Source organism: Manis pentadactyla, chromosome 8 (genome assembly GCF_030020395.1).
Source record: "Manis pentadactyla isolate mManPen7 chromosome 8, mManPen7.hap1, whole genome shotgun sequence".
NCBI classification, from domain to species: domain Eukaryota; kingdom Metazoa; phylum Chordata; class Mammalia; order Pholidota; family Manidae; genus Manis; species Manis pentadactyla.
This window is the reverse complement of record NC_080026.1, coordinates 15117192-15144999: the sequence shown is the minus strand read 5'-3', so window position 1 is coordinate 15144999 and position 27808 is coordinate 15117192. Positions and strand designations below refer to the sequence as shown.

At 36.9% G+C, this 27808-nt stretch overlaps 1 protein-coding gene across 8 annotated transcripts in view; it reads right to left on the bottom strand.

Annotated features, from left to right (window-relative positions):
* Positions 1–5455: 5455 nt before the first annotated feature.
* CYTIP (cytohesin 1 interacting protein) overlaps positions 5456–27808 on the bottom strand; it is a 66461-nt gene continuing 44108 nt past the window's right edge. For all 8 annotated transcript variants that reach the window (XM_057505565.1, XM_036884278.2, XM_036884279.2 and 5 more), the window contains 5 exons: positions 22518–22620; positions 22211–22304; positions 19328–19397; positions 11199–11265; positions 5456–8798 (listed from right to left, as the gene is read on the bottom strand). In XM_057505565.1, coding sequence (XP_057361548.1) covers positions 8332–8798; positions 11199–11265; positions 19328–19397; positions 22211–22304; positions 22518–22620 — 801 coding nt within the window. In that variant the 3' untranslated portion in view covers positions 5456–8331. The remainder of the gene's footprint in view (positions 8799–11198; positions 11266–19327; positions 19398–22210; positions 22305–22517; positions 22621–27808) is intronic.

Here is a 27808-nt window from a genome sequence, read left to right as displayed (position 1 = left end):
ATTCCAGACCACTGCAATAAAGCAAATATCACAATGAAGTGAGTCAAATTAATTTTTTGTCATTCCAGTGCATGTAAAAGTTATGTTTATACTATACTGTAGTTTATTAAGTATGCAATAGTATTATGTCTAAAAAAACAATGTACAGATACTAATTCAAAAATATGTTGTTACTAAAAACTGCCAACCATTATCTCAGCTTTTGGTCTGTCAGAATCACTGAGCACTATAGCGAATATAGCAATAATGAAAAAGTTTGAAATATTGTGAGAATTATCAAAATAGATAACAAAGACACAAAGTAAGAAAATGCTTTTGGAAAAATGGCACCAATAGACTTGCTTGATTAAAGGTTGCCACAAACCTTCAATTATAGAAAATATAATATCTGGGAAGCATGATAAAGTGCAATAAAATGAGGTATGCCTTTACTGCATATCTTTACCTTAGAATTTACCATACTATAATACAATTCTCTATCCTTCTGGTACAACTTTAAGTATTGAAGTGAGGAGCTTTTATATGTTTTGAGTTTCTAATAACATAGTTCCCACTACTTAAAATTGGCTCAAGAGTTATTCATTGAATTGTTGGATGATTGAAGAAGAAAATTTAATATACATAGTCTTTGGCTAAACAAGTCTTTTCCCTTTAATAAATACTTTATTCATCTAGTAACTAAAGATAAATAAGAAAAAAGGAAAATTATACATGCCACCAATGTTGTGTTAAGTTGTACACCTATGAAAGAATAATGATGATCTCAGAAAACATATCACAGAGTGATGATATTATTTACCATGAGAATTTATTAGTGGTAGGTGTTCTCATTGTTCTAGATTGAGAAACTTGATTCTGTCAACATCATTATTGTACTTGTGATCTGTCTTTTCTCTTTGGCTGCTTTTAAGATTTTCTCATTGACTTAAGTGTTCCATGCTTCCACCATAATGTGCAACTGCAATCTTTTTCTATTTATCTTGCTTAAAATGTCTTTCTGACTCTAATCATTCATTTTTTATCAATTATGATAAAGTTTCAATCATCACCTCTTCAAATATAACTTCCCTCTCATTTTCTCCATTTCATTCTTCCAGAATATCCATGAGATGTACATTGGATCTTTTCATTCTCTCCTATCTTTAACATGTTTCTAATATTCTAGAATCAATCATTTCTCCAAGGAAAGCTGTTTTCTTTTATCAAATAATGGTATTAGAAACCAAGATCTTGGTACTAAGTGTGCTCATTGATACTAGGGTACCATTTCTTCAAGGCCCTCTCAGCAGACAGAGCCAGTTAATGTGTGTATGTAAATTAACTCATGTATATAATATATATAAATATTTCTCTATGTAATCATCTTTATCTATATTAAGCTGATATTGAGTGCATACTGATGCCTCCAACTCTAATCCATTTCCTCATGGGTTGTTCTAGCCTATTCCTTTGCTTATCCATAATCTCCCACTCCAACAGAGAAAAACCTGGCTCCCATAATCAGTCATTTATTTATTAAGTATTCAATTCCAATGTAAATGTACGGCAGTATAAGACTGGTTAACTGGTACCCTCAAGGTAAACAAATTTTTCAACTAGAGCACAATGTTTATGTATAGTTTCTTTTGCCTTTAATTTTATAAACTCCAATCATTTCCAATGTTATTTAGGTCAGCCCCTTTTCCTACTTTCTCAAGTAGGTTGTTTCTTACATTAGTCATACAGTTAGACTGTCTTGTCACATTCTGCATTCAATCTGAGGAACCCCAACCTCCTAAGTGAGTTTTTGTTAATTTGCATACATTAAGAGTCATTCTTCGTGCCATAAAGTTCTCCGAGTTTTGACAAATGCATGGTGTCATGTATCCACAATTACAGTATCACACAGGATAGTTTTGACACTCTTGTCCTAGTCTGCTTGGGATACTATAACCAAATTCCACAGACCAGAGGCTTTAACAACAGAAATTTATTTTTTCACAATTCTGAATCCTGGTTCCATATCCAGTTCAAGGAAGAGATTCTGGCGGGGTTTGGGTTCTGCTGAGAGTTCTTTTCCTGGTTTGCAGATGGCTGTTTTGTCCTCAAATGGTCATTCCCATCCCAAGGCTCTGCTCCAGACTGACTTCTACACACACACACACACACACACACACACACACACACACACACACACAATCACGAAGACCACCCAACCCTACCCCCAAGGCCCTGGAAACCACTGATCTTTTCACTATTGCTACAGTATTGCCTTTTCCAGAATGTTGCATGAATGGAATCATACAATATATAGTCTTGTCAGACTAGCTTCTTTAAGTTAGAAACATGTACTTAAGATTCATCATGTCTTTTTCTGGCTTGAAAGTTCATTTTTTTAATAGCTGAATAACATTCTATTATATGGATCTGCCACACTTTGTTCATCCATTAGCCCATTAAAGGATATTTTAGTTGTTTCAGATTTTTGGTGATGGTAAATAAAGCTGTTACAAATATTTGTGTGTGGGTTCTTATGTGGGCATGTCTCAAATCAGTTGGGTAAATACCTAGGAGCATGATTGCTGGATCACATGGTCAGAATAGGTACAGCTTTGTAAAAAAACTGCCAAACTGTCTTCCAAAGTAGCTGTACTATTTTGCATTCCTAGCAACAAGGAAAGAGCATTCCTGTTGCTCCACATCTTCCCGGCAATTGATATTATCAGTTTTTTGGATTTTAGTCATACTAATAGCCATGCAGTAGTATATAACTGTATTTCAATTTTCAAATCCCAAATGACAGATGGTATTGAGTTATTTTAATACACTTATTTGCTGCCTATGTATCATCTTTGAAGATGTGTTTGTTTAGGTCCACTGAACATGCTTCAATAGGGTTGTTTGTGTTCCTATTTTTCAATTTTAAAAGCTGAATTTACATTTTGGTGACAAGTCATTCTTCAAGTATATGTTTCGTGAATATTTTCTTCCAGTCTATGACTTTTCTTTTGATACTTTTAACAGAGTCTATCCCAAAGCAGAAATTTTTAATATGACCAATGTATCAATTATTTCTTTCATGAATCATCCTTTTGGTGTATTCAAAAAATCATCACCAGACCCGAGGACATGGAGACTTTCCCCTGTGTTATCTTCTAGAATTTTTACACTTTTATGTTTTACATCTAGATTTATGATCGATTTTGAGTTAATTTTGTGAAATGTGTTTTTCATATGGATATCCAATTGTCCCAGAACTATTTTTTGAAAACACTGTCCTTTCTCCTTTTAACTGTCTGTATTCCTTTGTCAAAGATCAGTGACTATTTGTATAGGTCTATTTCTGGGTTCTCTGTTCTGTTTCAGTGATCTGTATTTCTATTCTTTTGCCAATACTGTACTCTCTTTATTATTGTAGATTTGTAGATAGACTAGAAATTGGGTACTGTGATTCCTCCAACCTCCCCCTCCTCTTCTCTTCTTCTCTTTCTTTTTCTTCTTCCTTCTCCTTCTTCATTATGTTGGCTAGTCTTTCGCCTTGACATAAAAACTTTACAATCAATTTGTTAATGTCTACAAAATAGCTTGCTGGAACTTTGGGATTTCACTACATCTATACATTAAGTCAGGAAGAACTGAAAACTTATCACAATTGAGTGTTCCAATCCATGAACACAGATTATCTATTTATTTAGACTTTCTTGGATTTCTTTCATCAGAGTTTTAGTTTTCCGCATTCGGATTCTACACATGTTTTGTCAGGTTTATACCTAAGATTTTCATTTCTTGGTCATATTATAAAAGGTACTGTTTAATTTCAAGCTCCAGTTGTTCATTGCTGTTACTTAGGAAACTGACTTTTATTTATTACTTATAGTAATTTGTATGCTGTGACCTTGCTACACTCAGTTATTAGTTCCAGAATTTTTGTTGTTACTGATTCTTTGGGATTTCCCACATATACAATTATGTCATCTGCAAACAAACACAGTTTTATTTCTTCCTTCCCCATTTGCATACCTTTTGTATCCTTTCCTTGTTTAGCACACTAGCTTGTACCTTCAGTACAATAGTAAAGAGAAGTAGTGAGAGGACATTCCTGGTTTATATCTGATCTTAGGGGGAAAGCACTCAGTTTCTCACTATTGTGATATTAACTATAGGGTTTTCTTTGTAAATGTTATCAAGTTAGTGAGTTATCCTAAGATATATGTGTTTTACATTCTTTCAAATTATTTTATATCCTCAAGTTTTAATAGTTCTACTATTTGTGCTATTTCCTGACTTTTTTATGGTTAATCATTTCCTTTCGTGCTTTTCAATTTTGATTATGAGAGTTTTGTTTTGTTTTTCTGTGGAATTTCTGTCTTCTGCTCATAAAGACATGCCCACATAGAAGTGATAAAGTCCAGCATGCCAATCACTGACTTCCCTTAAGTACACTGAATCCGTGAGCAGAATTTGAAAACAAGTAACTGGTTCACTCTTTAATGTTCTCTTGAAATTTCCTATCATTTCATGCAACTGTTGGACAAAGCTGTGAGATCAATAATAGGCTTGGATTCAGTTTCCTACTCAGTTTCTTGGCTAGTTATACTGTCTTGGTGAGGTTCTTTAATTTCAAAGGTCTTTAATCTTACCATTTCTCTATGTAAAAATTAAAAATGGTAACATTCACCATTTATGTTTACTCAAAGTTTAGAGAAGATGCAATATCTTTATATTATTAAGTTTGTGAACTCCCTGAATGGTGGTGTACCCAGATTAAGGTAGTCCCCAGGTCCCCAACTCCTGATGTCATGCCTTTCTGTAAGCCTGGCTTTTTTAGTGTGGGTAGGTCCTGAGGCATGTGTCTAATAAACATAATATGACACAGTTGAGGGAATGACACTCCTGTGATTATGTTCTGTTTTACGGCAAAGATGATGGGATGTCATTCCTGCAGTTTTATTTATGACTCTGTCTTGTTTACAATCTCCCTCTTTCTTTCCATTTCTGACTTTTAATAAGCAAGCTGTCACAAATCCTATGGCCACAGGAAATTATTCTGACTACAATCTGAGAGAACTTCATAGTAAATTCTTCCCCAGTAAAGCCTCCAGGTGAGAACTCAACCCTGGGTGACACCTTGAATGCAGCCTCATGAGTCCCTGAGCAAACCCAGCTAAGCTTTGCCAATACTTACAACCCACAGAAACTTTGAGATAATAAATATGTTTTAACCTCTAAGTTTATAGTAATTTGTTAAACAACCAAAAACTAATATACATACAAAGCCTCCATTAAGTGGGTAATGCCTTTAAGAACCTTAAAGAGGTAGGTGTTAAAAGGTCAGCCCAGATTTCTAAAATCTGCTTTGAAAACATTTTATTTAAGGTAGGTAGGTAAAGAGGCAGAGATAGAGATAGAGATAGAAATAGAGAGAGAGAGAGAGAGAAGAAGAAGAAGAAGAAAGTTCTGGTATTGAAGAAAAGCATTATTTATTTCAGAAAGGAATCAAATTTTTATTGCCCATAGATCTATAAGGAACTAAAGTTCCAATAATTTTGTGATCTAAAGGGTTCAATATAGTTGTTATGTATTATTTACAGTACTTAGGTTGTATATATCCACAAATACATAATTTTATGATCAATACCAATACACAAACTATGTCCAAGTTTGATTTCTTCCATTCAGACTAGGTTTTTAATACTGATTGTATGTGCAATATTAAAATATAAAAGTATTATAAATTAGAAAATGATTTTTAAAAAGTTCATTTCAAAAAATATAGTTCCCACCTGTTTGACATGGTGATGTTTCTTTAGCCACATGACAGACTAACTCCCAATGTGCTTGATTCGAATTTGGTTTATCAGTGTTATACTAGAAAAGTTCATTTTCATAACAAATTGCCAATTAATGCAATTTGTCAATATTACATATTTGACAACTTTGGGGTTAAGAAAACCTTCTTTTCAATCCTTAACCTAGTTAAATTACATCAAAGTGAACCATTGCTGGATTAGTTTATAAAATCTCTTAGAGCCCCAATAAGGTCAGTCTCAATCTGAAAAGTTCTACTGTGAGAAATTTACCCACATTTCCACTAAACAACAGCTGGTTTTCTTGCAAATTGTGAACACCCAAGACATGATATACCTTTCCTTCCTGTACTTTGGTTAAAAAGTGCTTTGCTTTTTTTCCAGAACATAGCTAACTCTTGACACTAATTCTTATCACAGATTACAGTGAAACTTGCTCTCTCCCATCTCTGCCCTTTGTAGGGTTTGATGTTTACTGTAACAAAGCATTACACTGTATTTAGTATGTAAAGCCACAAGAAAAGCAAATGACTTATCTTCTGCTTTCCCAGATCATCTGTGGAAGTTCTTGAAACATTGTTTACACTATAGAATACCTTAAAGTCATCTTTCCTCACATAGATGTGATATGTCTTTCCCCTAGACCTGACAAAATAGGATTAACAAGAAATGCTGTGTTCATGTAAGGACATCTTCAACATGACAATTCACATCTGCGATGAGAAATAATATCAGTTTAATCATGACTGTTTTGCAAACCCTTGTTGAACATAAATGTATTGCTAACAATGAAGTTATTAATGTGCTTATATCTGAAAACTTGCCTGTGGAGACTAGGGGAAAGAGTCATATTAAATGTGTTTGTCTTCCTATTTACCAAAGACAGTTTCCTCACTGGTACAGTACCTACAATTGTGCATTTTAAGTATTCCTGGGGGAAGAGGGAGGGGGTCCTGTGACAATAACTATATGGAATCAGCAAAAGAGTAAACAATGTTTAGAGATATTAAGAGAATAGGCTTACTGAACTGGCTTCCAATTTCAGCATGGCCACTGACCATGACAGAAACTTTGAATTCCTGCTTTCTTATCTGTTCACCTAACTCCTATCTACAGGGTGATTTCAGAGATCTCATGGAAATCATCTCTAACCTACCTGCATTCAGTAAATGGTAGACAGGGTGACTAGTTCCTGTGAAACGTGCTGCACTCTGCTTTTCTTGTGAATGCTTCTCAAGCAGGGTCCACTGAATGCTCCTGAGTTCAAAGGATTAATAAAAAGCAGGTCCCAATAAGGGATCTTCTATTTTCTTTTGTTATTTATTTCTTACCCTTCAAGCTTCCTTACCTTCCCTTTTTTTTCCCTCAAAATGACTCATTCTTTACTCAGTTTATTTATGTGTAGTCACCAAAGTGGACTATCAAATGTCTCTATTTTTCCCAAACACACAGACACACACACATGCATCCACACACACACAACCCAGCTCAAAATCAGTAAGGACTATTCGGTACCTGGTCTGGATTACTCAACTCTAGAACAGAGGTAATGAGCAGTTGTATCATCAAAATAGAGAAATCATGTACTTTAATGTGCTTTGAATAAACATGTGATTGCAAGGTTATAAGGAACGTGATACTAACATAAGTAATCGGCAAAATAGTGCTGAGGCAATATTTGGAATACGTAATATAAAGTGAGGGAGTAATGTGAAAAAAATCTCCAGGAGGAACATCATTTTACTGACTCTAATTTCTCAAATTTTAAACATTTAGTTTTAAAAACCGCACAAACTGTAGGATCTTGAGGGTTCTAGGCTTGTCATCTATGTTTAGGCAGAACAAAATTTGAATGGGGTAAGAATGACATTCCCACCCATTTTGTTTGGGCTGCTGATAAAAACGACCTTATAATCTTCCTCAGCACATTTTTAGATAACATCCTTCCATGGTTCTCCTGAAGATTAAGCCCTCATTAAATCTTATATTTCTCACTTTATTGTCACTGTGGAAGTGAGAAATGGCTGATGATCACCGTTGTTTATGATCCTTCCTAGATTTGAAAAGAAAGATTAAAAGTTGCCTATTATTCAGCCTCCTCAGAAGCAAACAGTTTTTGTAACCTACCAATTAGACTATGGAAGCGATTCCAAATAATTATAGTCTGTCTCTCTTTTATTCACACTTGATTCCAAAACGTTCTGTTTTTTTCACATGGATAATCTAGAAAATAAATATTACTCTTGCCTTCAGAGGCAACATTCAAATGATCAGATACTTGCCTTAACTTGTTATACATAGTATCAAACTTATTACTTAGTTTCCTCTCTGTCTGCTTAGAATTTGAGCTGTCCTAGTGGAGAAATGACTTAAGAAGCAAAAAAATAATGGTACAAACATTTAAATAGAGGTCACAGTTGCCAGGACACACGGGATGTCAGTTTTGCAATCCATCTGCACTTTCCCACGAAGCTGGGTGGAGTTGCGCTGCACGAGTCTAAAGATATTTCCGAAATAAGCAAACACCAAAGGGCATCACGGCCCATCAGAAGCGACTCTCTTCTTCTTCCACAGCGCGGTGAAGGCCGGGGATGAATTTTAAGAGTTGTTTCCGGACACTTCCCCTCCTGCTTTTCCGGGGCAGGGTCCCAAACAGGCTTGAGGAGTTGCCCTCCCACAAGGGAGACAGGGACCCGCTGCTGGCGGTACTAACGCTCCGGTTCTTCCTCGAGGAAGACCTCTTCAGAAGATCATCCCCATCCTTGGGGACAAAACACTCATCGTCGGTGCTCGTCTGCCGGCTGAAGGCTCCCCTGCTCGAGTCCTCGGACACGCCGGTCTGGTAACCGTCCTCGCTGTCCATGGTCACAGAGCTCAACCAGCTCTTGCAGCTGCTCGCACTGGATAACCGATGCCGCTCCAGCCGGGCCGGGCCTGGCCCAGGCAGGGTTCCAAACAAAGTTGATTCATCCACGTCCATGTTTTCCAAACTTGGGCAGTTGGATGCATCACCTAGAATGCAGAAAACAAAGTCTGCTGTGCAATGGATCTGAGCATCACTCCCTCCAGGTAAAGACACCAAAATTTCTCTTCAAAGGGTACAACAAAGAGCAAAGATGAATAATGTTTTTTTACTGAGCTTTGACTTGCATGATTAAGAAGCTGTTTAAGGGGTCACCTAATGAACTTTATAGTAGCATTTCCCAAACTATCGTTCATGGACTAGCTTCCACATAAAAGGAGGCCACAGTCAGGCAATATGGTAATACTAGATTAAATCAATTTAAACAAGATTCTTCATAGGAGAAGGGTTCAACTCATCTGACAGTATGCCAGTGTGACTTGTGAATCTCCAAAAGAATCATTTCTTAAACTGAAGTGACCCTAAAACCTTTTATTAAAGTTCTCACAGAAATGGAGTTTTGAAGAACATACATGGGGAAATGCTGTCTGATGTACTGCCTCCATTTAGCTCCTCTGATTTTGAGTTATTGTCCTTTAAAAATTGTAAGACTACTTATAACATCATTTAAAGTATATAGGAAGCAGTTATAAAACCTGAACCTCTGGGCTGATTATAGAGAATTCAAAGGTGTTTAAAACCAAAAGGATATCTTCCAGCCTCAATCTTAATACCAAATTTTTTCCTAGAGTACTTTATTACTGAAATGCTGTTGAAGGGTACTGTATCAGAAAACATCCCTGTCCCCAAAAAATAATTCATTTGATGAAATTGAATTTTGTCTTCTTAGATGAGTTTTTTTCATCAACCTTTTAAAACCCACAGCTGAGTTCTCCAAACTCAAATTTCTGTCATGCACCCACATCTGATCACACCCCACTTATTTCTGTGCTTGTTCTAAGTTTGTTGGTGTGCCGCCTAAAAAAGGAGATCATTTGAAACACTGGACTGAGAAAGACATAGTAGGAGACTCTTCTTTGGGAGAAGTAATAGAACATCGCACACTTAGAAGTGGTTTTGTTTTGTGCTGATTCCCTCTGCTTTGTCCTTGGTTGACAATATTAAAAAAAGACTTAGTTTTCCATTTGATCTGCAAGGTTCAGGATAGCCACCCCTACAGTGGCTAGTCATAGGCTTTCCTTGTTGCTAATCCAACCTACTTTACTCCGTCCTGCAATCAGTTGATGAATTTCTTTTGACTGGAGAGTGGTTGTCTTGCACAACCTCATGCCCTGGATATTGATCTAGGTCTAGAAAAAATAAACTAAAAGAAGAATTCCTTCAGTCTCAAAAAATATGTACAAGGATGACCTTCAGAGGAGTCAGTCCATCTCCTTGCTCCCAAACCAAGGACTTTGTCTACACAAGGCCATTCCTGTGGGACCCCAGGACTGCCTACACTTAACAGGCCAAACCCCATCTCCACTCCAGGATGCTCCAAAAGTGGAGGCAAAGGTTTTCCAAACATCCTTAAGTCTACAGAATTCCACACAGTGGCTGTATTTGGTATCTTTGTCTTGCTAAGCAAACTTCAGATCCCCAAAAGTCTATTATGGAGTTTTAAAAAATAGTAACTTAAAAACATAAAATAGAGAAGTAACTCACACGTTTCAATTTTAAAAAATAATGCAACTTAAACACAAACCTCTAAGCCATAAATTAATGCCTAATTAATAATTAAATGTATCTTTTTCTTCTAGTAAACAGACTATCACTTTCAACAGATATTTTAGGTTATAAATAGAGACTTTAGCTTGATATTACCTGAAGAAGATATAACCTATATTTAACACCAACCTAGCTAATGCTTTCAGTGAATTATTTATACATACAAGTTCATTCCTCAGGTTACACCAGTCACACAGCAAATGTCAAATCAACAAATTTTAGATTGAACCCTTCCTTCCCTTTAGATTTCACACAATGGCAAGAGCTATCCATTTCCTGATAATTAATGATCATTCACATGTCTGTCTTGGGCTTGGGGGCACACAAAGAAGGATTTGTCTGATTTAATGTAACTTATACATTTCAAGCAATGATAGGAGCTCCTCCTGAGAAGCATGCTACCAGCCTAACTTCAATAGTTTCTGAGAACTGCACAGCCATAAACATTCTCAGGAATTTAATTAATCTGCTAAAGTAGTAGGGAAATCAGGCAGTCATTTCTACTGTCCTTCTAAAATCTCCAAGTACCTCTTGCAAGCATGCGCACACATGACATGTTTTTGTGTGCGTATATTATGTGTATGGAGGAGGGGGCGTGACTTGACTTAGTGCACCTCCAAATACGCAGGTCACTCCAAAGGTCATGCCAGAGGCACACAGACTAGCATTCTGGATCCATGCTAGACAATTCTTATAATGATGATGATCTTAAAACAGTTTAGAAGCAGAAATACTGAACGGATGAACTATACTGTGGCTTCTGAGCAGGAAATTACACTTACCATGAAGCAGGCGCTGTTCCTGTAACTGCAGAGATCTGAACTCCACCCATTTTTTCTTCAGGGTTTGCTGAGAAAGAAGAAAAAAAGTGCTAATTATTAGGAAACCCCAATGAAGATAGCAACACTTCTAGGTGTTGAGATAGCTCATTAGATTGTTGTACTTTCTTGCTAACACCAACAACCCAGCCCATTCATTGGGAAGATTCTTTTTTCTGTATAAAAGAGGGATATTGGGAATACGACTTTGTCAAAAAATAATCTAGAAGCACCAACAAGTTGAAACAATGACTTTGTTTCAATAGATACAATAGACAATAGAAACAATTGCATTTACACATTTTTATTTTTAAAAATATAAAACTGGACTGCTTGAATTTGTGTCCATTCACTAGCTATTTAGGCAAGAATATACACTCTAGGCTTATCCCCTGACCTGTAAAATAAAGACAGTAATAGAACCTAAACCCTGGGATTGACATGAGGATGAAATGAGTTGGTAGATATAAACTATGTACATGAGTGACTAGAAGGCAGTAAAGGTTCAATAAATACCATCATCATCCTATAAGCCTGGGGTACTGAAACAGTCTTTTCTCTGGACATCTACATATTCTCCACACCAAAAAAGGAGACGCTGACCTGTTTTGGGAGGCTCCCTTGGAGGGCTAACCTTAGAACACTGCAAAGCACCCTGACTTCTTAACTTGTCAGCTGCCCAGCACGTGGGAACAGGGGCCCAGGGTGGGAATAAAGCCGCTGCTCTCACGGTCAAGGCTGCATGTGAGGCCCGGCCTCGCCCACTGATCGCTCTCAGGCAAAGGGAATCGAAACCAAACCAGGCTGAAGCCATCTGACAAGGCACAGCCAACAGCCCATTCTCCCTCCTGCTCGGTGTCCTCTCTTCTAGCCCCGTTTGCCATTCCGGGTCCCCACAGCAAGCTCCGCAAGGTGGCCTAGTTCAGGTTTGCCCGTGTACACTTATCCCGAAAGGAAAAGCAGCCTACTTGGAAACAAACAGCCCTTTGTAAAAAAGCAATCTGGGCGGGGCAGATGAAGGTTGAAAAGGAAGAAGGATGAAAAGCACAATTAGAAGAGGAAGGTCTAAGGAAAAGAAAAAGAAAATTACAAGAATGTCATTAAATGCGTAAGTGAAAAACAGCTGGCTCCTTAGCTCTCGAACTGACTAGCCACCAGGCAGGATTTTCCAAGCCTTGATAACAGCAACAGTTAGCGGCAATCATCATGGCTGCCAGTACAATCTACAAGTGGTAAAATCAAAGCCAGAAAATGCCTGGCTAGGTTAATTCCTTGCTCTTTCTATACTACAATATAGTTTATATGGCTATAAGACTGCTAGACTACCTGATCACAGCTCTTGGTATCTGTGTGCACCTGTGGACACATGAAGGGCAGAGTTAGAGACCTGAGGAGCATAGAACTAGCAAGGATCTGACATAAACAGTGGTCTCCCCCTACCCACAGTTTCACTTCCCATGGTTTCAGTTATCCATGGCTGGGAAGCAGATGATCTTCCTTCTGATGTGTCATGAGAAAGTGAACAGTAGCCTAACTCCTCATCAAATTGCCCACATCATTCACCTCACTTTATCTCATCACATAGGTGTTTTTATCAACTCACACCATCAAAAGAAGCGTGAGTACAGTACAATAAGATATTTGACAGAGAGAGATCACATTTACATAACTTTTGTTACAGTGTATTGTTTCGCTGTTCTATTTTATTATTAGTTATTGCTGTTGATCTCTTACTGTGCCTAGTTTATAAATTAAACTTTACCATTAGTATCTAGGTATAGGAAAAACAGTAGATACAGGGTTTGATACAATCCACAGTTTCAGACATCCACTGGGGGTCTTGGCATGTATTCCCTCCAGATGAACTGGAGGTGGACGGGGGGGACTACTGTATAGCAACTCCTTTCTTCTTTCTTAGAAAGGTTTATCTCCTACAAGCGAGGAGAGTCCAGTAGAGGAGCATAAGGATAGGCTGACCGCCAAGACTAAATACAGAGAAAAGAGGAAGTTGTATTTCTTCATAAATTCTGTAAGTGTAAAAATATAAAGTCACGGCTTGCCAAATAGTTCATTTCTGTGAAAATAAAGGTTTTAAAATATGTAATCTGTTGATTTGGCCCTGTCATCTAAGTATATCGTCACTTAAACCAAGAAAATACCACTGAAAAGAGCAGATGTGTCAAAGTAACTGAAACTTTTTAGTCTATACCTAAGCTTCCCTAATTTTCTCTGAGTCTGTTTCTGCCTGTTATTAACATCACAGTTGTATATTTGGATAAATCTAACCTCTCACTGTTAGAAGATTAAAGCACATTGATATCTAACCATAATGGGCCGCATCAATTCACTGAGCCTAGCTCAATACCTACATAGCAGCTGCTCAGTAAATACTGGTTGAATGAATATGTGAAAGAATGGCTTCCTGAAGCATCACTCAATTTATCAGAGATTATTTTGTATTTGATATAATTCTAATGTTCTCAACCTACATGAGATATATAGTTAAGTGCCATTTCCATGGCACTTAACTAATTGTATGGTGCTTTCACAAATAATATGCTGTTGAACTTTCTTAACTGTCTTAAAAAGTTCCATATCAGAAAAACAAAGCTTCAATGTAGCAAAATGTTTCTCAAGGGCTACAAATCCCCTAGATAGTAGAGCTGGATTAAAAAGTAGTTTCCCCAGACAGCACATTGGATGAGCTGTTTTCATGTTAAACATTTGAATCATAGGTCATGAGAAAGGGAATCCCTGAAAAAAATCCTCGGAAAGGACCGCCGTTTCTAAAGAGCTTGTGGCTCCGACAGAGAGTCTTTAACGGATAGAGAGCACACCTAAGAGGACACACAGACTAAATGTCATTGTGTGAGGGGGAAGCCAGCCTGACCCCAGTTAGAAGTCAGACCCAGACATTTCTGGCTCAAGAGATGAACTGGAAATCTCATAATTTCAAGATTAGAAAAGGAACAGAAATGAAAGAAAGTAAGCAGGCGTGCACCCAAAGGTCTTCTGGACGTGCGGAAGCAGAAAGAGGTAGCTAGGATTTGGATCACGCGGTCATATATGGTTCAAATGCACTTATCTGAAGCGGATGACAGAGACAAGGTTTCTCCTCAAGAAAAGAACCTTAGCTAGAGCTCCGCCACCATGAAAAGGAGGCGGAGGAAAACTGCTGACGGCGGCAGTCGCTCATGTAGAGCCTGTGCCGAGAGGCAAGAGTGCAAAAACATAGCCTGTGACCTGAGCCAAGCAGCACACTGAGCCTCCAGGGAAGGCTTCCAAGCTGCCAGATCTGGCTCTAGATTGGGAATCTTTAAGTGAAGAGTTAAAGCAACTGCCCAACTATCCTCCCCAGAGGAACAGAGAAGCCATCATACAAGGGAAGTGGGTGATCTAAACTCCAAAACTTGAATGATAAAAAAGACAACCAGAGTGATAATTAGTACATGGAGTTGCTCCAAATAAAATGAACATACAATGGTATCTGAAAAAAAAATTTTTTAAGAATATTTATAATCCTCTGAGGAAGAAACAAAATCAGTGCTGATCAGGACAAGAAATTTGAAACAAAGAAATAAAACAAGAAGAGATAGACATAAAAAAGAACTACTTGAGAAATAAAAGTTACTCAATTTTTAAAACTCGGTGGAGAGAACACATCCTGTACAGAACACAGGTGACATTACTGAAGATGCTACTAAACAATTTAAGAAGAACATAATAAAAAAAAGGTAAAGTGATACACAATATGAAAGAGTGGTTAGGAAGCATGGAATGTAAATGAAGAGAGTCTAAAATATGTCTAATATGGATTCCAGAAGACAATTAAGTGAGGAATAGTGAGCCAGATATACTCAAAAAGATCAAGGTGATAGTTTCCCAAAACTTAAGAAAGTCACAAGTCTTTAGATTGAAAGGCTACTGCAAGTTCTAAGCACAGATTTCAAAATGAATCTAGACCTAATCACATTATGGTGCAACTGTAGATCAGTAAAGACAAAAGCACACCTTAGAAGCAACCAGAAACAGATAAAACACAAATCCAAATACCAGTTTTTGAAAAGACTCAAAAATAGATAATGTTCTAAAGAAAATTGCCTAGGGAAAAAAAAAATAAGAAAAGGCTTAAGAAGTAGTACAAACAAAAATGGAGACATAATCACAGTTGTGAAGAGAGAAAAAGATGAGAACAGAATTTGTATCATCATCTTTTTATAAAAAGTTAAAAACTTGAAAACTTTATTAACAAAAACTTAATTCCATAAAACTGGCTCCAAAAACCAAACAAAACAGAATACCTGAGTAGTCTTATAACGAATACAGAAACTGAAGCAGAGTTCAGAAGTATTTCACCAGAAAGAACCCCAAACCCAGATGACTCAGCTGGTGTTACAAGAATTCTATCAGAGAATAAAAAGGGGAAGATTCTCCCCAGCTCATGCTAAAAGTCCAGCAAACATGATACCAAGACTAAAGAATGATAGTCTGAGAAAATAAAACTACAGGCCATTCTACCTGTAAATGAAGTTACCTTGAAAAATCTTAAATAAAATGTCAGCAAAGCAAATCTACAAGTACATAAAGAATGATTACAAATTGTGACCAGGTGGGGTTTATTCTAGAAATGAAAGAGTAGTTTCACATTAGAAAAATCTTTAAGTGTTATTAATCATACTGACAGATTTTAAAAAATAAACAAGACCATCTTAATGCATACAGAAAAAGGTACTTGATAAAATTTACAAGAGCTAAAAATATTCCCAGTAAACTTAGTATAGAAGGAAGTCTCCTCAGTGTGAAAACTATAGTCACAGAGACAGCTCATTTCTGATTGATAGGGAAAGAATGGGAAGAATTCCCTTTAAAACCAAGAATAAAACAAGGATGACAATTATTACAGTTTCTATTCATCACTGTATTGTAGGCCCTAGCCAGCACCGTAAAGTAAGAAAAGTAACTTAATGTCATTATTAGCAGTTATTATCATCATAGAAAACCCAAAATCATCTACAGATAATTTATTAGAAAGTATATAGTTTATAAATAGTTTGATTTAGTTTGAACCTAATAGCAGCACAGAAAAATTGATGTTACATATCTATACACTAACCTTAATCAAAACAGCTACTTTTATAAGAAACTATAACAAAAATCAGAATGTACAAAGGAATAAATCTAACAAAAGATATAAGATCTATGCATAAAATTTTAAGATTTAATTAAAAGACTTAAACGAGAATGGTGAGATTATCAATCATTAAGAAAACTCAATACCATACAGATGTCAAATCTCCTCAAATTGATCTATCTAAGTTGTGATATCAATTTACCTCCAACATTCATTTATGGAACTTGTAATCTGATTCTAAAGTTTATACAGATGATCAAAGGACCAAAAATAACCTGGAACATTTGCCCAACCAGCTACCAATATTTATTATGAGGGTATAATAACTGAGTTTCAGATAAACAAAGTGACCCATGGATCAGAATAGGAAGCCTATAATAAAATCCATGCCTATATGGAACTTGCTTAAAAAGAGAAGCTTCACTGCACATCAGTTGGGGGAAAATAATTGAAAAATAAATGGCACTGGGAGAACTGAGTATTCATAAGAAGAAAAAATGAAGGTGGACTCCTTGTTATACTATATAGAAAGATTAGTTCTGGATGTATTAAGAACTTACGTGTAACAAGGAAAAACTTTAAAACTTTCAGAGGAAAATACAGAAAATTCAGATTACTTACAAAGGACAAATAATTAGGAGCTCTGTCATGAATAAAAATACCAAAGGAACAATACATTCAAAATCCTAAGGGGACAAAACATCAACAGAATAATTCCGTTATCTAGCAAAACGTTCTTTCAATATTAGCAGTGGAAATAAGGACATTTTTCAACAGAGAAGAACCTACTTACCCTCACTGAGGAAGTATTCAGCAGGAAGGAAAGTAAAGCCGGAGGTAAGAAACAGAATGCAGGAGACAACAGAAAACACAGGAGTTTAACAGGTCAGTATATTTGTTCACTACCAGTTATTTAGAGAAAAAAACTATGTTTTCATGTTAAAAACTGACAAAATTCTCTAAAGTAAAGCAATAATAAGAAAGATAGGATTTTAAGTGAACATTTAAATATGTTAAGATTCTCAGGACGTTCTGGAGAGGATGGAGAGATTGAAAAATTCATACATCGCTAGAAATAATAATAGTTAAGTATGTATATTAAAGCCTCAGGAGAAAATGTTCAAAGGACACAAATTGTTTAGAAGCATGAAATAATTCTGTTGTGCAAGATATTATATTATTCCATGAAATATAACCTATCTTATCACTTACATAACATCACCAGTTTATTTTGAACATTTCTTTCCTTTTTTTACAAAAGACTGAAAAAGCCAGTTATACTTTAAGAAAAGAAAGATGTTCACAAATACTATCTCTTTTGCAAAAACAAATTGACTATTTTAAAAATCTATGTGTAATACGAAGTACTGTATTCTCCTTACAAAAATTTAATGATAAAATGTTAGAGGCATTTCCCGCAAAGTCAATAATAAGCCTATCACTAATTACAATATGCTGAAAGTCTTAGCCAATGTTATAAGAAAAGAAAAATAAATAAATTAAATAACTGGGGGTAAAGGAGCAAAACTTTTGTTATCTGCACATGATATTATGTTTAAATAGAATCTAAGAGAATCTACAAATCATTAGAATAAAAGTTGCTCAGCAAGACTACTAGATTTAAAAATTTACACAAAAATCATTTTAAAAAATTAAAAGATTTTTAAAATTAAAAGCTCATATTTATTATGAAAAGAAAAATGAGAAGATACATAAGAATAACTATGATAAAAGATATGTAAAAAATTAGTACACAACATAAAAAAAATGTAAAAACATATTAATAAATTAATTATAAAAGGTTTTTGAAGTACATAAAAGACCTGAATTAAAAGATTAAGATCCTGTGTTTGATGTAAGAAAACTGAAAAAACAATAAAGACATCAATTGATATTTATTCTATAAATGCAATTCAGTTCCTATCCAAATCTGAAAAGAGAATTGTTTTTCAAGGAATTATATAAGTCAGTTGAAAATATCACAGGGTTAAGCAAACTGGCAAAAGTATAAAACCAATGTTATCAAAGAAGTTGATGATATAGATGCAGAGGAAGAAAATACAAGGTAAAATATGAACATAGAACTCCACCCTCATGGGCTCAGCAATTCATAAGTGCATATTTCTTAAAGAAAACTAATAAATGGCAGCTATTCTAAGCAAACTCTGAGTGCTCAGCCTGCCTGTAGAAAGCCTTGCATTCCCTGCTCAGACTGGTAGCTCATGACCACGCAGGGGGAGTCATGGGGATACAGAGGTCATCTGGGCTGGAGGAGGGGTCTGCGAGGCCGTGATGAACATGCACATGAATGAGGAGCTGGGCTTCATGGGCTGGCAGAGCCTCACCAAACTGGCAAACAGATTTTTTAAGACCCTCAAATAACCATCCCAAGGAATTTTCACAGAGCATCCTGTGTTAAGCACTCTCTTCTGGAAACTCTAATTCTTTTCCTTTTCAGAGTTGATAGTATGTTTGCCAATGAAAGTACATTCAAGGACAGCCACAGGAGAAGATAATTTCTGTAATGTGAACGTGGCAGAATGAAAGGACACAGAGGCGGACAATGGAAAAGCAAAAATTCCAGGCCCTCCTGCACATGCATGCAGCACTTGGGAAAATCATGGGAAGACCAGCTCTTCCTTCTTTTTTTGTTTTTTTTTTTCAAACAAAATGTAAATCAAGAGAGACTACAGGTGCATTAATAAAAAGATCTTCAAGTGATGTGCCTTCCTGTTGCCTTTCTGAGCCTCATAGACACAGAGAAGGAGGAAGTGATTTGCACTAGTTTGTGGAATTTAATATTCCTGCAAAGGTAATTGTGTGGCTCTTGATAATTCAGCAGTTTAAACTCATCACGACATTTCCTTCTCAAGGGCTATTTCAGTTCCTCAAATAGATTTTTATTCTACCACTCACACATTCAGGGATGAAAAATGTGCCTGACTGTATTAAATTAAATTACCTTTAAAACTTGCATCTTTGCTTCAAGCTCTGTTCTTTTGAGAATCATTGTTCCATTAAGAGTCTCTATCCTGTGTTAAGGAAAAAGGGTGGAAGGGAATAGCATGAGTGATACTTCCAAACAAGTACCATCCTGATGGAGTGCTACACTTTGATCACAGACTATACTTAAAAAGCAACAGAAGTGTTACGATTCTCATGGCACTTCAAGTATGTAGACCTGAGTCAAAGCTTCCGACGACACTAAGAGAAAGAAAATGGAAAACAACACAACAAAAACAAAACTCCCCTTGAGAGGGTGGCTGAAAGAAAACATTCCAGCTAGTTTTTAAACTATAGCTCATTTTATGGAAGCCACTATATGGCAATGATAGTTGTTCTCTACTAGAATCTATTCTTGTGGGTCTACTGAATCACATCTTTTACTTGGTGAATATTTATCAGACATCTACTATGTGCCAGACTTTAGACAACGTGGTAAGAATGAAACAATGTTTTCTGCAACGAAAACAACAGGCTCTAGGGATTCACACAATAGAACCGACATGCCATTTCTTGAAACAGGCAAAACTCCTCTCCTCCCTAACAGGGAAAAATCCTTTCCTCCCAAGGAATCTAGGAAACTTTACCTCTGTAGGTTGACTTAATTTTGCAACTAGAACAAATAGAACCAGAAATACTATGAGATAATAACCTTCATATGATTCTCTCATCCAAACCCTTTTAAATTTATAAACTTTAATCCTAGAATTCTTAATTTAATGGTGTTCTTTTCTCTCCATACCAAATGTGTTTCTAAATATCAAAAGACTTGATCTATTCAGAGTTGATTTGTTTTGTAGGTTCACATTAGGCTTTCATTTGCCTACTAAGCTATCAATCTGAATAACAAACTTCACACGTGAGTCATATACCTAAGCATTTAAAAAATATTGGTTCATATTCCTTCTGATAAATAAGCTGTAACTCTTTATCTATAAAAATGCAGGGAATTTTTCAAGGCATGGTAAAATAACAGCATTAAACATGGAAGCCAATTTTCCTCTCTTTCTAATAGCATTATACCCAAGATAATGAGGTGATAGGAAGCCAAGATACTGTCTGCTTTCTCCTTAGTGTCGTCTTGACTTCGGGAAACAGTGAGCATCCTTATGAATTTGTTTGGTATGACTCAATGTTGGTCTGACCTACCCAGCATTAGCTGTCTAGTGCAAAGCCACAGACATAGATTGGTCATTCTCTTCAGTATTTGTACAGACTGTCTCAATTTCCTGATCACTAGATTGCCATTTGTCTCTTCCCATTACTCCTTATTTATCCACCTAAGATCTATTGACTTCATCCACTTGGAACATAGGTTTCTGATTCTAACTGCCAGCATTTTCTCTTGGACTGTATAGTTCCTACCTTATGGATTCATGTTTCTCTAGAGCACGAGGGTCCCTATCCTTTACCCTGAGCTCATAGGATCCACAGATTTGGACTCTATCCTCTAACACCACCAGTCACCTCTCAAAACTGCTCACATGCAAACATCCTTTCAAGTTATAGACCAGAACACAGAAGAGCACCCAGCAGATTTCCTATTGGTAGTTTACAATGAGCAGCTGTGGTGTAGCTAAGAGAAAGATCCCAACATTGAGAGCAGGTGGTCAAACCCCAACCTTGTCACTTGCTGAGTGGTTGATCTTAACTAGACCTCATTCAAGCCTCAATCTCTTCATCCATAAATGGGTAAAACTAACCTCACAAAGTGCTGTGAAGAACGAGTGGGATAATGCAGGACCCACCTTAAGTAGAATAAATCGCAAACTACTTGGCCTGGCTGATGAGCCCCTGCTGTATCACCTAGCCAACTCTGTCTTCATTTCTATACCCCTCCTAATCCACCAACCACCATCATACTGGTTTTCTATCTCTTGGATGTGCCAAGCCCATTTTGAAAACAAGAGACCTCTCTCTTTACCGGAACTGCTCTCACCTGGGGTCCATACCACCATCCCATCTCTTCATTTAATTCTTTACTCAAATGTCCCCTCCTCCAAGGACCATTTTCAACACCTAAGCTAAACTCAGTACCCTATCCCCTTTCTTTTTTTACTTCCTTCATGGCAGTAATCAATAATTAAACTGTCAAAGTTATTTATTTTGCAGGCTTTTCCTATCCATCCCCTTCCACAATTAATAAAGCATTAGAAGAGTCTTTGTCACCCCTGAGCCTTTCATGGAGCTGGAAACATAGTAGAAGCTCAATAAATGCTATTTGAACAAACGAGCAAATTCCATCTTTTAACTGATTAGTAAGATGGCATTAAGGTTGTAGGGACAGTATGGTGAAAGAGTCAGATCTCTAACTGCAGACAGGACTGTCCCATCAGCAAGTCTGGAATGCTAGGAGACATGAGTGTGTATGTTTGCAGGGCAGGGAGGGCTGCTCAGACTTTGCTCTTCCTTGCAAATGGAACACTAGAAGAGGAGAACAATTGGCTTGTGGTAAAAGGAAAAACTCAGCCTTTCGCACCTCTTATTTGTTCTAAGCACAAGATTATATCAACCATGAAAACTGGACCATCTCCTCTCTGTCCAAAAAGAAGCTGTGCTGGTTTGATTGAATTTGACATATAAAAAAATTGTTAAAATGCCCTCCCTCCTATACAGACGTTTGGGCTATTGATGTCCCCTGACTTCAGATGTTGACAGCATGTTCAAATCTGAGGAAACCTTGAGAAACGAAAGGAACTGATGGAAAGGACTGTACCCAGCCCAAAGCTATGGTGCACTGCCTCCCTTCTTGTGTACTTGAACAAAAAGCCTATTCATTCACTCAACAGGCATTATGAGACACCAGGACATTTTCAAAGGCCCAAGAGAAGCAGATAGTTACGTGAGCAGGTTTCCTGAAGATCTGATCAGGTCAACAACTTGTTTGTGGGTAAAGCCTTCTGTGCTCACACCATTGATATTTGCAAGGACATCACCTAGGAGATGCCGAGAAAAATGAGTTTTAAAACGTTTTGTTCAAGAATCCCTCCTAACATGCAAATGAAACAAAATAAGCAAGCCCCAAACCTTAGCAACACACCGGAGCTAAGAAAATTCAAAGCCACAATCATGTCCTGATCTTCACTATTAAAAAGTTTTCTTGTCTTGCTATTTAAATAATTCCTAACATGAGCAAAGTTGTAAGTTACCAGCTTGCAAGCCAGCGCAGTGTGCTGGGCTGTCTTCCTGGATTTTGCAGACCAGAGTGCACATATCTGAGGACCAAGTGCTCTGATTCGGGAGCCTGTAAGTCTGTAAAAATTAGAATGATGCATCATTAGTCGTCCAGAAACTCAAAATCTGTTTGTCAAAAAGTAAAATAGTATCATTTACCTGAAGTGATATAATAAATAAGTGCAAAGAACCATTTAGAAAGTCTTTCCTGAATATAAACTAAATCAAAGCTACCAATCTTACAATTCTACCAATCTGTAGTCAATCCCATTATTTAAAAAAAATAAAATCTGGCTTCAGAAAGAAATTAGGATAATTCTCTGGTACAAGATTTTATATTTTCAAGCCCAAGAGGCCACCTGATGCTTCTGTTATTGCATATTTATCAAGAAACTACAGAGAGGCTTAAAGATGGTGGTGTGAGAGGTGAGACAGAAACCTCCTCCCAAAACCACACATAAAATGAAAATATAGCAAATACATCTAATCCTGAAAGAGCAACAGGAAAGAAGGCTGTAGCAGACCGCCTACACCTGGGGAAAACAGCAGACCTCAAGGAAAAGGGTAAAGTAACAAAGCCGTGATCTGGAGGGACTCAAGCCCTTCCCCCACCCCAGTTCACTGGAGGGAGGAAGAGAAACAGAGCCAGAAAGGGTGGAGGCCTAGGACTACTGAACACCCAGCCCTGGAGATCTGCTCTGAGAGCACAAACCTACATTACATAGTGCTCTGGAGATTAGTGGGTTTGGAAAACTAAGACAGGTGGAATACTTGGAGAAACTGAGATTACAGCCGCTTGTGGAGAACACACATCCAAAACCAGCTGCTCTGGGATAAAAGAAAGGCAGGCATCATGACAGACTTCCTAGCAGCAAGAGGGCTACTAAAGGGGCAAGGATTGTACAGAGCTTGCTGCTCAGGAGAAAAGACAGGTGGAGAAAATTCTCCAGGCATACTATGTCCAGCAGGTTGAGAACTTTCAGGAGCTTCAGGCACTCTATCCCAGTGGCTGGCTACACAGGTACAAGGCCCCTCACTGCAATACACAGCCTGCTGTGCCTTCCTCCCCTCCAGCACTAGCTCACAAACCAGCTGCCCCCACTTTTGTGCCAGGCCAGCCAGAGAGTGGCCCCACCTACGGCAGCTACAAGTGCAGATCATCAGGCTTCTCGCTGCACACTCGGCCCACTGGCCCTGGCAGTGGAGGCAGGCACTGCAGCTGGGAAGCAGGAAAGAGCTCTTTCCTCCCTATAGACACCAGCGTCCCTTGCCTGCAACCCCTGCCATCACTCCAGGGCTGAGCAACTCCAGAGACTAGAGCTTCTGCGCACTAAAGGGCACCACCTACAAATATGAAATGCCAAAGGAATTCAGTTCAACCCAAAATCCCTCATACATCAGAAAGAGGAACAAGTGAAATTAAACAAATCAATCTTCCTGAAAGAGATTTCAAAATAAAAACCATAAACATGCTCAAGGAGCTACAGAAAAGTATTCAAGAAACCCAGGGAGGAATTCAAGAATGAGATACAAACATTAAAGAATACAGTATCTGAAATGAAACATACAATGGAGGGATTTAAAAGCAGATTAGATGAAGTAGAGGAGACAGTGAATGAAATAGAAATTAGAAAAGAGAAATAGAAAGAAGTTGAGGTACAGGGAGAAAAAAGGATCTCTAGGAATGAAAGAATATTGACAGAACTGTGTGACCAACACAAATGGAACAATATTCACATTATAGAGGTACCAGAAGAAGGAGAAAGATAAAAAAGGGATAGAAAGTGTTTTTGAGGAGTTAATAGCTGAGAACCTCCCCAATCTGGGGAAGGACATAGTCTCTCAGGGCATGGAGGTGCACAGATCTACCAATATAAGAGACCCAAGAAGACAACACCAAGACATATAATAATTAAAATGGCAAAGATCAAGGATAAGGACAGACTATTAAAAGCAGCCAGAGACAGAAAAAAGATCACAAAGAAAGGAAAACTCATAAGGCTATCATCAGACTTCTCAGAAGAAACCTTACAGGGCAGAAGGGAGTGGCATGACATATTTAATGCAATAAAGCAGAAAGGCCTGAACCAAGAATACTCTATCTGGCAAGACTATCATTTAAATTTGAAGGAGGGATTAAACAATTTCCAGTTAAGCAAAAGCTGAGAGAATTTACCTCCCACAAACAGGCTCTACAGTGTACTTTGGAGGGACATCTATAGATGGAAGTGTTCCTAAGGCCAAATAGCTGTCACCAGAAGAAATAAAACCACAGTAAAGAAAGCAGAACAATGAATTACTAAGCAAATGGAAAATCAAATCAACTACCCCTAAAATCAGTCAAGGGATAGACAGAGTACAGAATATGATACTTAATATATAAAGAATGCAGGAGCAAGAAAAAGGAGGAAAAAAAGAGAACCTTTAGATTGTGTTTGTAATTGCATACTGAGTGAGTTAAGTTAGACTGTTAGATAATAAGGAAGTTACCCTTGAACCTTTGGTAACCACAAATCTAAAGCCTGCAATGGTAATAAGTACATACCTATCAATGATCACTCTAAATGTAAATGGTCTGAACGCACCAATCAAAAGACACAGAGTCACTGAATTCATAAAAAAATAAGACCCATCTATATGCTGCCTACAAGAGACTCACTTCAAACTCAAAGACATACAGACTAAAAGTGAAGGGACGGAAAAGATATTTCATGCAACTAATAGGGAGAAAAAAAGAAGGAGTTGAAAGAAATATCTTTTCCATCCCTTCACTTTTAGTCTGTGTACTAAAGGTAACAAAGAAGGTAACAAGAGACAAAGAAGAACATTACATAATGATAAAGGGGTCAGTCCAACAAGAGGATATATAACCATTGTAAATATCTATTCACCTAACACAGGAGCACCTACATATGGGAAACAAATACTAACAGAATTAAAGGGGGAAATTGAATGCAATGCATTCATTTTAGGAGACTTTAACACATCACTCACTCCAAAGGACAGATCAACCAGACAGAAAATAAGTAAGGAGACAGAGGCACTGAACAACACATTAGAACAGATGGACCTAACAGACATTCTATAGAACACTCCACTCTAAAGCAGCAGGATACACATTCTTCTCAAATGCACATGGAGAATTTTGAAGAGTAGATCATATACCAGGCCACAAAAAGAGTCTCAATAAAATCAAAAAGATTGAAATTATACCAACCAGCTTCTCAGACCACAAAAGTATGAAACTAGAAATAAATTATGCAAAGAAAACAAAAACATCCACAAGCACATGGAGGCTTAACAACATGATCCTAAATAACCAATGGATCAATGACCAAATATAATCAGAGATCAAACAATATATGGAGACAAATGACAACAATAACTCAACACTGCAAAATCTGTGAGATGCAGTGAAGGTCATGCTAAGAGGGAAGTATATTGCAATACAGGCCTACCTCAGGAAAGAACAATCCCATATGACAGTCTAAACTCACAATTAATTAAACTAGAAAAAGATAAATAAATGAGGCCCAAAGTAAGTAGAAGAAGAGACATAATAAAGATTAGAGCATAAATAAATAAAATCAAGAAGAATAAAACAATGGAAAGAATCAATGAAAGAAGGAACTGGTTCTTTGAGAAAATGTACAAAATAGATAAACCTCTAGCCATACTTATCAAGAAAAAAAGAGAGTCTACACACATAAACAGAATCAGAAATGAGAATGGAAAAATCATGATGGAGACCACAGAAATACAAAGAATTATTAGAGAATACTATGAAAAAGTATATGCTAACAAACTGGATAACCCAGAAGAAATGGACAAATTTCTAGAAAAATACAAACTTCCAATGCTGACCCAGGATGAAACAGAAAATCTGAACAGACCAATTACCACCAAAGAAATTGAATTGGTAATCAAAAAACTACCTAAGAACAGAACTCCTGGACCAGATGGCTTCACTAATGAATTTTATCAAACATTTAGTGAAGACCTAATACCCATCTTCCTTAAAGTTTTCCAAAAAGTAGAAGAGGAGGGAATACCCCCAAACTCATTATATGATGCCAACATTGCTCTAATACCAAAAACAGACAAATACACCACAAAAAAAGAAAATTACATACCAATATCCCTGATGATCACATATACAAAATATTCAACAAAATATTAGCAAATTGAATTAAAAAATACATCAAAAAGATCATCCATCAGATCAAGTAGGACTTATTCCAGGGATGCAAGGATGGTACAATATTAGAAAATCCTTCACTATCATCCACATCAACAAAAAAAGGGAAAAAAACACATAATCATCTCTATAGATGCTGAAAAAGCATTCAACAAAATTCAACATCCATTCATGATAAAAACTCTAAAAAAAATGGGTATAGAGGGCAAGTACCTCAACATAATAAAGGCCATATATGACAAACCCACAGCCAGCATCATACTTAACAGCAAGAAGCTTAAAGCCTTTCCTTTAAGATCGGGAAAAAGACAAGGATGTCCACTCTCCCCACTTTTATTCAACATAGTTCTGGAGGTCCTAGCCATGGCAATCAGACAACACAAAGAAATAAAAGGCATCCAGGTTGGTAAGTAAGAAGTCAAATTGTCACTGTTTGCAGATGACATGACATTGTACATAAAAAACCCTAAAGAATCCACCCAAAACTACTAGAACTAATAACTGAATTCAGCAAAGTTGAAGAATACAAAAGTAATACACAGAAATATGTTGCATTCCTATATACTAATGATGAGCTAGTAGAAAGAGAAATCAGGAAAACAATTCCAGTTACAATAGCATCAAAAGAATAAAATACTAAGGAATAAACCTAACCAAGGAGGTGAAAGACCTACACCTTGAAAACTATAAGATGCTCTTGAGAATAATTAAAGAAGACATCGATAAATGGAAATACATCCCAAGCTCATGGATAGGAAGAATTAATTTTGTCAAAATGGCCATCCTGTGTAAAGCAATCTACAGTTCAATCAATCCCTATTAAAATACCAACAAACTACAGCAAATAGTTCTAAACTTCATATGGAACCACAAAAGACCCCAAATAGCCAGAGCAATCCTGAGAAGGAAAAATAATGCAGGGGGAATTATGCTTCCCAACTTCAAGCTGTGCTACAAAGCCACAGTAATCAACACAATTTGGTACTGGCACAAGAACAGACCCATAGATCAATGGAACAGAATAGAGAGCCCAGATATAAACTCAAGCATATATGGTCAATTAATATA